The sequence below is a fragment of the Apiospora phragmitis genome, assembly GCF_038363925.1.
Source record: "Apiospora phragmitis strain CBS 135458 chromosome Unknown utg000006l:1.0-5683423.0:1.0-5690449.0, whole genome shotgun sequence".
Classification (NCBI taxonomy): domain Eukaryota; kingdom Fungi; phylum Ascomycota; class Sordariomycetes; order Amphisphaeriales; family Apiosporaceae; genus Apiospora; species Apiospora phragmitis.
Genome location: NW_027117404.1, coordinates 2,662,133 through 2,675,447, shown reverse-complemented (window position 1 = coordinate 2,675,447; position 13,315 = coordinate 2,662,133). Strand labels below are relative to the sequence as shown.

General features: G+C 52.8%; 4 protein-coding genes across 4 annotated transcripts; 3 read left to right on the top strand and 1 right to left on the bottom strand.

Moving 5' to 3' along the window:
- Positions 1-2,979: 2,979 nt before the first annotated feature.
- PG994_006092 (uncharacterized protein) lies at positions 2,980-3,759 on the top strand (the record flags this gene model as incomplete). Its single annotated transcript, XM_066857501.1, has 1 exon — positions 2,980-3,759. One exon carries the CDS (start codon positions 2,980-2,982, stop codon positions 3,757-3,759), a length of 780 nt encoding a protein of 259 aa, XP_066716770.1.
- A 657-nt stretch (positions 3,760-4,416) lies between these two features.
- PG994_006091 (uncharacterized protein) lies at positions 4,417-4,983 on the bottom strand (the record flags this gene model as incomplete). The annotated part of the gene is made up of 3 exons (XM_066857500.1): positions 4,417-4,448; positions 4,501-4,869; positions 4,950-4,983. The coding sequence occupies 3 exons, from the start codon at positions 4,981-4,983 to the stop codon at positions 4,417-4,419; spliced, it is 435 nt and encodes a 144-aa protein (XP_066716769.1).
- Positions 4,984-6,836: 1,853 nt separating this feature from the next.
- On the top strand, positions 6,837-7,565 carry PG994_006090 (uncharacterized protein; the record flags this gene model as incomplete). The annotated part of the gene is made up of 5 exons (XM_066857499.1): positions 6,837-6,857; positions 6,921-6,959; positions 7,038-7,112; positions 7,217-7,303; positions 7,371-7,565. The coding sequence occupies 5 exons, from the start codon at positions 6,837-6,839 to the stop codon at positions 7,563-7,565; spliced, it is 417 nt and encodes a 138-aa protein (XP_066716768.1).
- Positions 7,566-11,906: 4,341 nt separating this feature from the next.
- Positions 11,907-13,022, top strand: PG994_006089 (f-box domain containing protein; the record flags this gene model as incomplete). The annotated part of the gene is made up of 1 exon (XM_066857498.1): positions 11,907-13,022. One exon carries the CDS (start codon positions 11,907-11,909, stop codon positions 13,020-13,022), a length of 1,116 nt encoding a protein of 371 aa, XP_066716767.1.
- Between the last annotated feature and the right edge of the window lie 293 nt (positions 13,023-13,315).

Here is a 13,315-nt window from a genome sequence, read left to right as displayed (position 1 = left end):
CGTCGGGCGTGCAGCCGGTGATTGCTCGATTGTTTTGTCGTGTCGTAATCTGGATGAGAGGCCGCGCGACTTTTGGGTAGTATTGCTTCTGGACTTCTGGACTTCTGGACTTGCGCTGCTTCTCTGCTGCTTCTTCTGCGCTGCCAAGACGAGTTTTATGGGGTGGATGGATGGAGCCGTAATGGAGCTGTCGTTCCAGTTCCAGATCCAAACTCGTTCCAAGCAATGTGCAGCCCGTGTTCCAAGTCCGCTATCTCCTGGGGGGTGGAAACCAACTTGTTTCTTGGTGCTTGGGAGGACAGACAACAGGGGGTCGGGGCAGAGAGCAGAGAGGCCGGGGACCCTGTTGCCTTGCTAGTGGCTGTCCACCTTCGTCCACCTCCCTGTTGGATTGTGACGAATGGAGATGGCCTATTGCATACGGGTGTGTGTGCAAGTTCAAGTCACTTGGTCCCGGGATGTCCAGTAGGCCGTCCTATAAGAACGGCAAAAGAGAGGTCGGAACTCTGCACGATCTTGGGTTTGCTTGCCCGACCCTTGTGCTCGTCCTTTTTTATTTCTATTCTCGTTGGTATGTACTCCGTACGGAATTGTAGGTATGATATCCGGTAAAGGGTTGCAAGTCAGCGCCTAGATAAGCCCCAACCAGCCGACGTGGGAGGGATTCCAAATTGTACTGGGCTGCAGGGTTACTATTTTCCCTCGCGGTGACGAAAATAGTAAGCAATAATTAGGTTAGGAATGTGTATGCTGCAGGAGGTTGGATCGCAAAGTCCAACGACTGCCAACCGTACTGTATCTCGAACGGAGAAGATGCAACTAAGGCCCAGCAATGGAGTCTATCCATCTGTGTTGTCATATGGAGTCGCCAAGGTGGCGGTCAAGATGCCTACACGTAACTACACAACACGGCCCTGGAGTGACAAGTGACAAAACTCGAGAAGAGGATATATGCCATCACCATGAACCGAGGATTCACAAGTCGAGCCAAGCAGCCATGACATGAGGGTCCAGATACTATGTTGTCCATATAGCACTACTAGGTGTAAGTCCTGGGACTAGGGCCAGTAGTGCCCACAAGCGGAGTTGGAATCTATGCAAGGCAGTTGACTGGCAAACAAATGAAAACGAATAAGGTATATGCACCCCCCGGGCGAGTCGCTTACGCAGGTGGTTTGTATCATATTGAACCGCTGCCTCTGTAACTTTGCATTCATTCTTTTGTGTTTATATTAATGCAGAGTCCAAAGCTGAAGCGGAGGATTCCAAGCATGATAGGCTCCAAGACTCAAGATAATAAATCTCGCGATAGTAGCTTGCATGAAGGGTCTGTGTAATACGATACGTCAACCGACTAGATAAGCAAAAGAGACAGTTTCAGACAACCTGCCTTGCTAGCGCCTCGAGCTATAAAACCAGCGCAGAGCGATAGGATATAGCGCATTCGTCTTATCGAAGCTGTTCAGGAATACCTCTCGATCCAGGCTTAGCCTCAAGTCCCTGATTCCGTGGCGTAGTACTAGTATTGAGGGGCACTAGAACAGCATCCGGGGCCTTCGTCAGTCAAGCTGTACGTAGTGGCAGGGAAAGCATCCAGTGCTGCATGTGCGGTCGCATTGTGACCTCGTCGATGATATCCGGATGCATGTTTCATACTTTGCCCCGTTTGCCAGCCCGAGCTATGGGATGCGGGAATGCTTGCATGATATCGTGTCCTGTAGCGCGATATGAACACCTTTGTCGGCACGCTCACGTTCAAAGTAGATGGCCATTTTCCAGGAAGCCCAAAGGCCATGCAGTCTTAGAAGTCGCAGAAAGGGTCACGAGAAACGAACCGGAAGCTTGTGCCTGGCTAAGCTGGATCCTTGAATAGACAGTAGCTATCGCGAATATTCTTATGAGCAGAGTATTCTTGATGCACCCGAGTTAGGTGGGCTTGTGGGCGGGCAGGGATCATGGGTCTCGAATAAAGCTTGGCGCGAGCCCGATCAATGATGGCTGCATGAGACTAGCATGGGGGATCGAGGATGGGAGATCAACCAACCATAATCAGACCATCGAGGAGCTATCACGTACGTAGTCGTAAAAGGTAACTTGCCCGCTGCGTAGGCACAGAAATGAAGAACATGAATGAATGGTATGATATCGCATTACGTTGCAACATACTTAGACCACAGAGCATTGGCTGAGAAAGGCAATACCTGAAACCTTGTGTGACGCATTCCATGCAGGTTACCTCTCTTGGTTATGTGAGTGCCGCCCGCCGGCTTCGTACGCATTCGGGACGGTTTCCTGGGCAGCGCTTGCTATGTACATAATGGGAGGGAGGGCATATCGACATTCCGTAAGAGTGACAACTACCGTAGCAGAAAATGCTGGATCTAATCAACGCTCAGACCAACCGTAGTGCAACTACATATTCATTAGAATAAACACGCGGCAAAGCCTTTGACGTGTATTTGGTATAGAATCAACGCTGGAATAGCTGTTAAAAATCTAAAGCGTTAAAAAGTCTTTCAACGTTGATTTCGACTCAGACGTGTATTGGACGGTCCAAAAGGCGTTATTCCGTATCTCAACGTTAGCAGAATCCTGAACTGTAGTTCAATGGTTTAGATAACGGGCATGTCATGACGGGGAGCTCAAATAAGGCCCTTCCCGGCACGTGCGAATCGTAGATATGTAGAAGATGGATGCATGGATAAGTCGCGCCCAGGGAAGCCTTAGGCCTTATCGATAAGGTCCAGCGCCGCTTATGTAACCGTGAATTTTTGGAGATGATGATCCCGCTCCCCCACGAACGCAAACAACGATGCCCAAACCAAACCAAACCCGTCTGGCAAAGCGATCGAAAATCCGAAACGACCAAAGCTCGGACGTGACGATAGGAGTTTGAAAACTGCGGCGTCAGGAAGGGGGAGAGGGACAATGGCAACGACACAGGAACCCTTGGCGCAACAAAGCCGCCTCGGCGGCAACATGACCACATCCACAAAGCGCAAGCGCAGCGAGCCGCCGGCGCCAGACGACCCCGCAACCACCAATACAACGACAACGACGTCGACGTCGACATCCAGCAAAAAAAGACCGCGACTGGCGTCGACACTGAACATCACCGCATCAAGCGATGCCAAGATACTCGCCGCGGTCGAGGCCAAGTACGACGTGCAGACGCACTCGGTGATCTCTTCGTCCAAGATCCAGAAGAAGGTGTCGTCCGTCCTGCGCCATCTCCAGCCGGTGTCGAAAGAGCGGCCACGGGTCTCGGTCTTGCGCGCCCGCGCCTCTGATGCTGGGAAGCTGATCAGCATTGCCGAGATCGCCAAGCGGGAGATGCTGAAGGGCAGCGGCGGCCACCAGGACGAAACCAGGCGGTGGTATCAGTACATCGCGCTAGGCGCGGAGAACAAAGAGATGAATCGCCAGAAAGGAGGAGGCTCTGGTGGTCGGGAGGAGGGGAAGACCGTGATCGATGATACGATACTTGGACACCAACCCGACCAGGCCAATAAGGAGGTGACCGCCGACAACGACGAGGAGGAGCAGCGACAACAAGGGCAGCAGGAGAAGGAACAAGACGAGAACGACGATGAAGATGACGACTTCGAACAGATGAAGACTCCCTTCGAACGTGCCATTGAGGGCACGCCAAAGATTCGCGCGGTGCCGGTGATGAGTCTGTTCTTGTCAACCACACCGAACGATGAACTGCGGAGGCGCTATGGCGAGCAGACGAATGATGACCCGGTCGAAACTTGAACATGAATCACCTGCATGGATCTACATCATCGACTCTTAGACTACGTGATAACATGAATGAAATAGGTCACGTAAAGCATGGAGACCCTCAACAACCTACGGCGGTCATATGATATCTGCTTGGGTGGGATGCTAAGCAGAAGTAAGAGAACGCCTGGCTGCCATCTTGAGAGCTTACTACCAAGTTCCTCATTGTTCAAGAGAAAGAGGGTTCGTGCGTGGCTCATGAGGTATGAGCACTTATCGAGAATAATATGCTTCGAGTATTACAGATTCTCGAGGTCTAGAACTTGTTCGGATGTTCACTCGGCCCCCTTTTGTTTAATATAGAAAACGGAACTCGGATTTCGAGTGCTAAGAGATCGGACATCGCGGTAGTGTTCTATATCGCTTTGGGCCTGTATTTTGAGATACCCAGAACTTCTATACAATTTTGATACCCACTGATAATGATATTATGTACAACGCATTGCTGCAGTCCCTCAAGATGCACCGCGTTCGTTTCCTTATGTACCAAACTTCAATTTTCTTCTCTTCGCTGTGCGCCGGATGATACAACTCAGCACCGTCTCAATCTCACTTCTCCCTCGCAACGCTGTCTGCATCAGCACGTAACAGACTTCTCCATGTCTCGTCGAGCCGCCAGCTCATCATGCGCTAGTCGGTTTCTTCGTAGTCGGCAGCTGATACTGGTATATCAGTTCATACCAGGCTTAGCCCCGGTTTCGCAGGTTGTTATACATTGGACTCGAGTTACTCCTGAGACTCGCTTTTCGCGGTAGGCGATGCGGAGGACGAAATTGACAATGACGGCTAGCAGCAAGACGATGGCCAGGAGGGTCGGGCCGTAGCGATCGTCAAACCCGGCCTGTCCCCTCCTGCGTATGGAGCTCGCTCGCCAGTGATAGGTTACAAGGGCGTAGATCATGGTGAGCATGGCCACGCCGGTGAAGAGGAAGGCCGAGATGAAGGCGGGCCGGTCACCAAAGTTCAGCATGCCGATGGCCAGGGCGCCCAGGACGACGGTGAAGTTGAGCCATGACAGGAAGGTTCGCTCGTTGGCGAAGAAGACCTTGGGCTCGACGCGGGTGGGCAGAGCTATGCGCTTGCCTGTTGGCAGAGGAGGAAACAATCGCGGTCAGTCGGGCGTGGCCGGGTTCGGAATAGGTATCATGGAACTCGTTATTTACCTGGGGCGGTCTGGAGCAAAGGTTGGCTCGACATATTTGTTTTGGGCGGAATACAAGACGGAGAGCGTCCCGGTTGGTCGTTGGTGGTTGACAGCACAAAGAGTTTGTTGAAGGTTGTACGACAGCGGGACGGGACAGGGTAACGACTGAAAGACACGGAATCTGGTTAGTTCATCTGGAAGTTGGAGATACAGCGAGATGGAGGAGTGGCAAACATATCGCTGCTTGGACGTTGAGGTAGCAACGCAGCGCACACGGAAACAACAACACCTACAGATTCGGGCAAAAACAACAAAACTTTCCGGGGTCTTCCCACGACACAACGAAAGAATAATCAAGAGTCCAAGTTTCCCGAACGAATTGGCCGGGCTGGGGCAGAAGAATAGAAAGTAAGTCAACAGTATGTATCCGTGTATGCAGATGTAAGTAAAGAGAAAATGACGAACAGCGTAGGTATGTATCGAATCAGAAGCTTCAATTGCTTTGATCGCAAGAGCTACTGCTGACAGAAGCCACCGAGAGATGCCCGCTTTCGTGCATGATCTGGGCTGAGGCTGGCCTCTGACTGGCTGGCGAGAAGAACCGAGCGGGCTATTTACTTCATGTTTTCGGTTGTTTTGAGGGTACTTCGGTACACGTCCTGCAGCAACTGAACGCCCCCACTCTGCCCGTTGACTGGAAAGCCCATCCACGGCACCAAAGCCAGGCACGTGGGCACATTCCCTTTTCTGACTGGTCGCCATGTTGCAGGGTATACTCGTTACACAAAGGTCCTATCCTATCTCATTCCTCAGTAACGATGCTCACGATAGTTATCTTGTAGGTACATATCCAGTCTGAGCCCAGGTAATCGCAGTTGGGTGGCCTGCTTCACTCATCAGCCTTTGGGAGTGTATGGACGGGGCCCATAGAGCCTTTTTCTTGTTTGGCCCAATAGGTAACCTAGGCGCTTCTTTGCATTATGTCATAATGGATTTGCTGTCACTTGAATCAATCGTTGCTACGGCGAGGCGCTCGGGGACAGCAAAGAGAATTCCACCCGGCTGTTTACATGTAGTTAATACTCTGGAACCACGATACCACTCTCTGTCATAATTATAATATAAATATGTAGGTATGCTCCTACTTTAAATTCTGGGAGTCATAGGAACAGGATCTGATAATCAGATCACATCAAAGAAGTGGCACTGCAATCAATTAAAACACAAATGTCGGTAGTCCTGCCTCATCGTGTAGGTCAAAGGAGCATTGCTATCATTGGCTGAGGCTCACACAGACATCAACTGCCGGGTAGCAGAGTTGAAGTGATACATGCCTCGTGTATGAGCGTACTGTACCACACACAACATGACAAGCTTCCCACTCTCACGTGCCTTTGCTTCTCTGGCCCCGCGATGCCAGAGACAAGATGACTTCAAGCTTTGAAGCTTCTCGTTTTCTGCTGACACCCTTTTCAATTTTGGCTCAGATGGTCTTAGCGCCTGGGAAAATGCGCGGGCCACACTGCATATGCACATCTCCAATCCTCCCTCGCCCAAAAAGTGCTGGAGCAAATGAGACAGGGAAAAACGGAGGAGGCCGGAGCTGCTGCTAATCTAACCTACCCGACAGCCTGCTTGCTGCTACCTTACCCCCCTACATACAACAGAACTCATCATCTACTACTGAACTGCGCGCGTAACCGTAACGATTACAGCATCAACCATTACTTCATTGAAACCGCAAGACTGTAGCTCCTAGGCCGTCTGTTCCGTAAGCGCTTGTCGCAGCATTTTCACCACCATCCCCGTCTTGGCCGAACAATTGTCGCCCACGCATCAATCAAGTCGCGCTCCAGCTCAGATACAGATATACTCTGCCTCCGGCGCATATTCATCAAATACAACAATGGCTACACCTAACAACATTGTATGCGATCCCTGCGATCGACCTTTACCGGCAACTTTTCGCTAACTCCCATGCCTCGTGTAGCCTGTTGGCGCAACCCGGCTGCGGCAGATTGCCACCGATGTATGTTCGCCGACCGATTCCATCGCACCAACATTTCAAAGATCATGATGACTGAACGGGGTTTCAACTATGAATTAGGCTTGCCAAAGCGCCATCGGTGGTGCCGAATACTACGAACATGCCAAGGTTGAGCATTGGAACTCGTCCATTATCGTACGTGCTGTTATCCCTCATCCGCCACGTTGTCGCAATTCCGATAACGGCGATTTTTTGTCGGAAATCTCCTCGATACTGATGCCTCGGTACACCATCTCCAGAACTCCATCTTGAAGGCTCTTATATCCGAAGCCACCCCCTCAGGCTCTCAAGGGCCTGCGCATAAGTTCATCGTCAACAGCACGATTGTCCAGCATCTCGTCCCTACCTCGTCTCTGAACAGGCCCAAGGGCGGCAGCGACAGCAAGGGGGGAGGAGCCGCGCATCAGCACCAGCGACGGTGGTGCTACTGCCACCGACGGCAAGCCGCACGTGGGGCGCCGTGGCATGCACTCCGCCACCCAGGCCTTCTGGAACGAGAAGACGGATGGCATGTGGAGCTTCAAGTATGACGGCGGCGAGAGCAAGGGCATGGATGTTGTGATTAGCGTCATCTGGGTCGCGGTGTAAGGGTTTACTGTTTGTTGGTTTGATACAACCTGCGAAACGAAAAACGGGGAAGCAACACAAAGGCGCAAAAGCTCCTGAGACCAGCGACAAAAGTCGAGCAGCGGATGCCGCGAAGAATGACCCAGGAGTCGGGATATTGGAGCGTACTGTCTGAGTCGAGACAAATAACGCAACACGTACTTCCGAGGGTGTATAGCACGCGAGTTAGCTAGGCGGGATCAGAACGACCTTTGTAAGTTATTGTACATATAGTTGTAGGGAATTGCAGACCCGCCGTCCAACATAATGACAATACTTTAACAAACTCGGCTTGTGCACAACGTCTTCGTCGTCGATGATACATCTGCTGCACCTTGACGGCTTTTTGTACAGTTTGCAGCTCGTCTACAATACTGCAGCGACTATCAAGACTGGCAGCTGGCGCATGAACAGGTAAATCGTGGAAATGCGCAGCTATTATACAACTTCACACCGGCACTGCTTGATCAGAACTAGCACAATGGCACCATCGAGGTAATATATACCATACGATGCTAATGCAGGTTCGCAGGGTAAGTGGAGGTGGGTGCAAGTAATAGTCTGCTGTTCCGAGTTTATCCTACTATCTACGGCATATCACTACAGGCGCATCCGATGTCCCAGTATCATCACTGTGCCACGGAAGCAGGCAGCAGGGAAGTTGGCTCTCTACCATGCGACCCCGTCATGACTCGAATGGACTGCTAGGCATCTCTCTGTTAGATGCTCCTGCAACGCCAAGTCCTGATAGGGAGATGCCTCGTACACACAAGGAAATCATGCAAGAATCACAGTCCCTCTGGCAATGCCCTTTGATCGAGTGGAATGCTAGGCAACCAGGCTACGGCCTAGGAGTGTTGACCCCGATGTCTGTCCATTGCCATTGCCTGGGCGAACTTCGAAAGAGTCGCAATTCAACAGACAGGCCGGTTTCGGGGGAGATTCATGCTGTGCTCTCTCTCTCTCTCTCGGGAAGTCTTCCGTAAGGATGTCGTTTTTACCTAGAAGAGTAGAAAGTACCGTCAAGTCCCACTGTTTCCGCCATTTTGTCGACAGAATCCGGCCGGACCGTCACAACGAGTAATGACTCTCCGTTGGCCCGGCCATAGTGCATATAGTCATGTCTCGGCAACCAGAGACATGACACGACACACCTTCTTCAGCGACAACACCACGAAGGGGGAAAAGAATTGCCAATTCAGGTAATCGTAGCCGTCGATCAGGACCCTGAAAACGATCCACCACACACATGTCACACACACACCCCCTTAAACCAACCACTACCACCACATTCCAACGTAATGGAAGAAGAAAGACGGCTGTCGGGTAATATAGAGAGCATCGGCTTCAATAAAGGCACGAGGGGGGGGCTAGAATGCGCTACACAACGTGACCGTCGGCCGAAGCGAACGAACGGGAATTGTTCCTGCGTCGCCTGACATCGGCCCACACAAAGGAGGGTAGGGAATGTAGGTCGCACAACAGAAGCAACGACGAAGGGATCGCCCGGGGGGGGGGGGGAGGCTAGAACCCGGAATGCGCCTCCATCCATAGCCAAAGCCTCGCCGACTTGCGCGACCTAGCCCAGCTTCAGCCAATTCCTCTGCTGGCCAATCGTTGTCCGATCTCAGCCGTCAATGTCACTGTCATATTTTGTCTATGTATGCATATGTAGCTGCTTCTGGTGATATCTGTCTGTTATGAGCTGTTACTGTTGCTGACTTGCTGACATTCGGCCAAGTTTCCCTTTTGCCACCGCAATGCGCGGCTTGTAGGGAAAAGCCGGGGAAAAAGTGGAAAGAAAGCGACGTCAGGCGTCCAGTCTCTCTCCGTCCAGAACGCCGTCTTCTGCCCCTATGACGAGGTGCAAGAGAAGCGCAACTTTCGCGCATCAAAGCTCGACGGTGGCTTGAGTTCTGGGTACAGTACAGACTTATGGCCAGTGTTATGGCGGTCTAGAGTTCAACAGTCCCAGCCGAGCCAGCTGACAGCGGCATAATTAAAAGTGATGTTTGCTTTGCCTTACTGTTCTCGACAATGATCAACGACGACAGAACCAAGCGGAATACAGTCCGTTCCGACCTCCTATATGTTTCCATTTTTATCGTGATCGGTCCCCGCCGAAACGACGTCAGTCATTCTTGAAGGTCCCAGAAGGGCGGCTTCTGATTGAGGGGCTATGGATCGGAGTTCTGATCGGAGGAGGATTGGAGGGGTCTTTCTTTTTGATGCAAGTTACGGTTGACAGCACCAAGAGACCTGACCAAGCAGCCAAGGGGTGTTGGTTGCAAAAGGAGGCCCCAATTCTGACCTTCCATTGGTTTATCTGCGACCTCACGATACCCCACGACACACATCATCACAAGCGATCCCCCTCCCCCCAGACCAAGCCGGCTAATTCGCACCGGAGCCCGGCGGCTACATACAATTCATTCACAGTGTTAACTTTTGCCTAGATTATGGGGGTGGGGGTTACTATTCTATGCGACATCCGTTTCGAGGGAGAGCACAAGTGACAAGAGCCTCCATAGGCACGCTCTGTAGACCACGAGAAACCCTATGTTTCCGCATGCTGCTATACTAACAACTAACTTTAATCTTGCCTCCAGCCCCGATTTCAGGGTCAAGTCGTTGAAGATTGGGGTAGGCATCAAATGCAAAGGCGCCGTCTCTTTTTGGTACGAACCTTCCCTCCTGGTGTTTCAAAGGGGGCACTCAGGTGAAGCCTGCACCGTTAGACCTGAACTCTGTATGTAGTTATGACCCGAGGTGATGGTAACTATTCACTCACTCAGCCTCTGTCACGAGCCCGTCATTTTCACTGGGGGAATCCCCGTGTTTTGCAGACGGGCTGGGGAAATTCAGATGGAGGCTATGATGGATGTGATCAACGGTCGTCCCAAATCGGTTCTATGTATTATTACGTATCTAGGCCACGTATCTTTCTGGCTTCGTTCTCCCTGAGCAGCGACGTAACGATGCAAGGAAGGGCTTCTTGAAGAACGCCCAGAACATATGCGCACTGTTCCCGATGTGCTAGCCGGTGGGGCGGATGGCCTCGCCTGGGCACGAGGTAGGAAAAAGAACTGGGTCGAGAAGGACCCTATTACTATCGTGAAGGCGCCAAGCCATCGATGCCCACATCACCCCTGACAGCCTGCTTGGCCTGGGGGGGCTTGCTCGCCGCTCACCGTTTTCCACGGGGTACTGTACTAGTAAGTCGGGAAAACAAGGCCAACTCGAATAAAGTTATCTATCGATTCTGGGGGAAGGCCCGGAACGGCTGCTGTAAAGCCTTCTTCTTCTTCTTCTGGGGTTACGAGGAGAAGTCAGAGGGTCTTTCGACGCTTCGGCCTCGGCCGCTTTGTTGGTTTTGGGGGCGTATGCGTGTGTGGTGGTTGTGTGTCTGGCTGAATAGGGCACTATAAGCAAGCAGGTTGCAGCCGGCGGTCCAGGTCACACCACCATCTCCCGATCGTCCGCTATCAAACGTCGAGAACAACGGAAACCCCTGCCCAATACAATACTGCCTGCGAGCATTCTCCTGGCTGCTCGTACTTCTCCGGAGGGATCTGGGAATGACAAGCAAAGAAGTGGGTAAACCGGCTCCACCATGTCGTCGCTCGTAGATTTGCCGCTTTTAGGAGCGCCCCGGCCAGTCTGCCCAGTGTGTATGGGGAAGAAGAGAGGAGAGATCTTTGTTGCGTTGCGTCGTGTGTCCATATAATAAACAATGCTAGTCCCCTCCTATTTCTTGGACTGACGTCTATGCCATTTACCACCTACCATTTTCCCACCCAAAAGTCGAATCGACATCATTGCTACAAACGACACCCATCTTTTCCTGACAAAGGAGCATCGTGACTACATACTACTATCATCTGCTCAGCCCCAAGCCAGCCCTGAATCGTTCCCGAGAACAACGCCGCTGGTGCCATCCATACCCGCTTATAAGATTTGCTAGCCTCTGGATCCATCGTGAGTCGCTAGTGTCGGGACCAGAATCTACACCGATCTCACGGAGCTCGCTCGGCACAAACTGTGATTCACTTGTTATAAGCTACTGCCTTCCCCAGTTGTTGTCAGCCATCTGCAAACTCAGATTCGGCTCATCAGCTCTTACGACGAAGCATTACATAACTGGCATACACACACACACCACATACACATACGAACGAGTGTCCGGCTATACAGCGGTAACACGACCAGTGACGACCAGACTGGACTATATCAAGAGAGACTACTATTTTGAGTGGCTATATACTCAAAATCGACTTGAACTTTAGCAAGACCTCCCCTGCGTACAGAAATCAATCAGTCGCAATGGTTGAGGTTTTGCGTTCACCCTCGGAGGTGATGGGCATGGGGGGTCGCATCGCCGAGTTAAAGCTGGCTTCGATTGACGAAACAGCCGTGTTGGAGCAAGACACCCCCAACGAGAAAGACCCCGGGTTCAAGAAGGTGACGACGCAGCAGCGGCAACCGCGTCGTGCCTTCACAGCCACCAGCGACTACCGCATGCCCGGCGCACCTTCCACGCCCCGGGGCCATCTTGAGAAGGGGCTTTCTCCATCTTCGAGGCCGTCGGAGCAAGATTCCTACTTCCAAATCCCTACCACATCGCGCACATCTACACCTACATCGCGATCTCCTATGACTCCGCAACAGCATCGAGAACAACACTATCCTCAGCCACCCACCCCCGTGGTTACCTCGGTACCACCGGGACATGCTGCTGGTGCCGGGCCTTTGGTGGTGCGACCCGCTCTGCCGTCGCCGCAGCGGTCGTACTCAGTGATGGACTACGAGCCGATTCCCTTCATCCAGCTGCCGGGCGAGAAGCTCCAGCTCATGCACCTGCCGGGCGAGATCCACTTTGCCATCTTCGACTGGCTCGACCCCATCGACAGCACCTGCCTGGGCCTGGCGTCGCGGCACTTCTACGCCATCCACCGCCGCATGCACGGCACCGTCCCGCTGTCGGCGCGGCGCCAGGGCCCCAATGACATGGAGTGGGCGTGGCGGCTGGCGGGGCCCCTGCTGGACCTCGAGAAGAACAAGGCGCAGGGGATCACGACGACCAAGGCCCAGGACCAGGCCCAGGCCGACGCGGTCCACGCCATGGCAGTCAAGTTCCAGCAGCAGCAGCACGACCGCGAGGCCAGCCACGTCGCCGCCTCGGCGGGCTCGTCGTCGTCGCTGGCGGCGCTGCTCCCGCGCGGCCAGGTCTACTGCCGGAAGTGCGGCATCTCGCGCTGCGAGCTCCACAAGCACATCCAGGAGTGGGTGCCGGCCGGCATGGAGTACTGCGAGGTGTCGCAGAAGTTCGGGCGCAAGGCCCCGGACAACGCGCGCAAGACGTGCTACCGCAGCTCGCCGCGGCACCCGCACCGCTGCGGCCGCCACACGAGGCAGCAGCGCACCGTGAGGCTGGTCTAGGATACCGGCGTCCGGTGGCTCCATCGGCGACTGAGCAGCGTGGCGCGATGAGATTGAATATCTGGAGAGAAGAATGAATGAAACGACATGATACGATACCTACTTCTACAAACCTACCCCACCTCCCTACTCTACTGATGGAAAAGGAGGGGGAAATGTGTAATTGAATTGCTGCTCATTGGCTGACCCGTTTTGGGCGGCTGGAGACATACTCTGGGCGTTGGACTGCGACGGTCGGAGGTCCTGATATTGTTTTTGTTCAGGGACTACGGAGTAACGATACGATACCATTA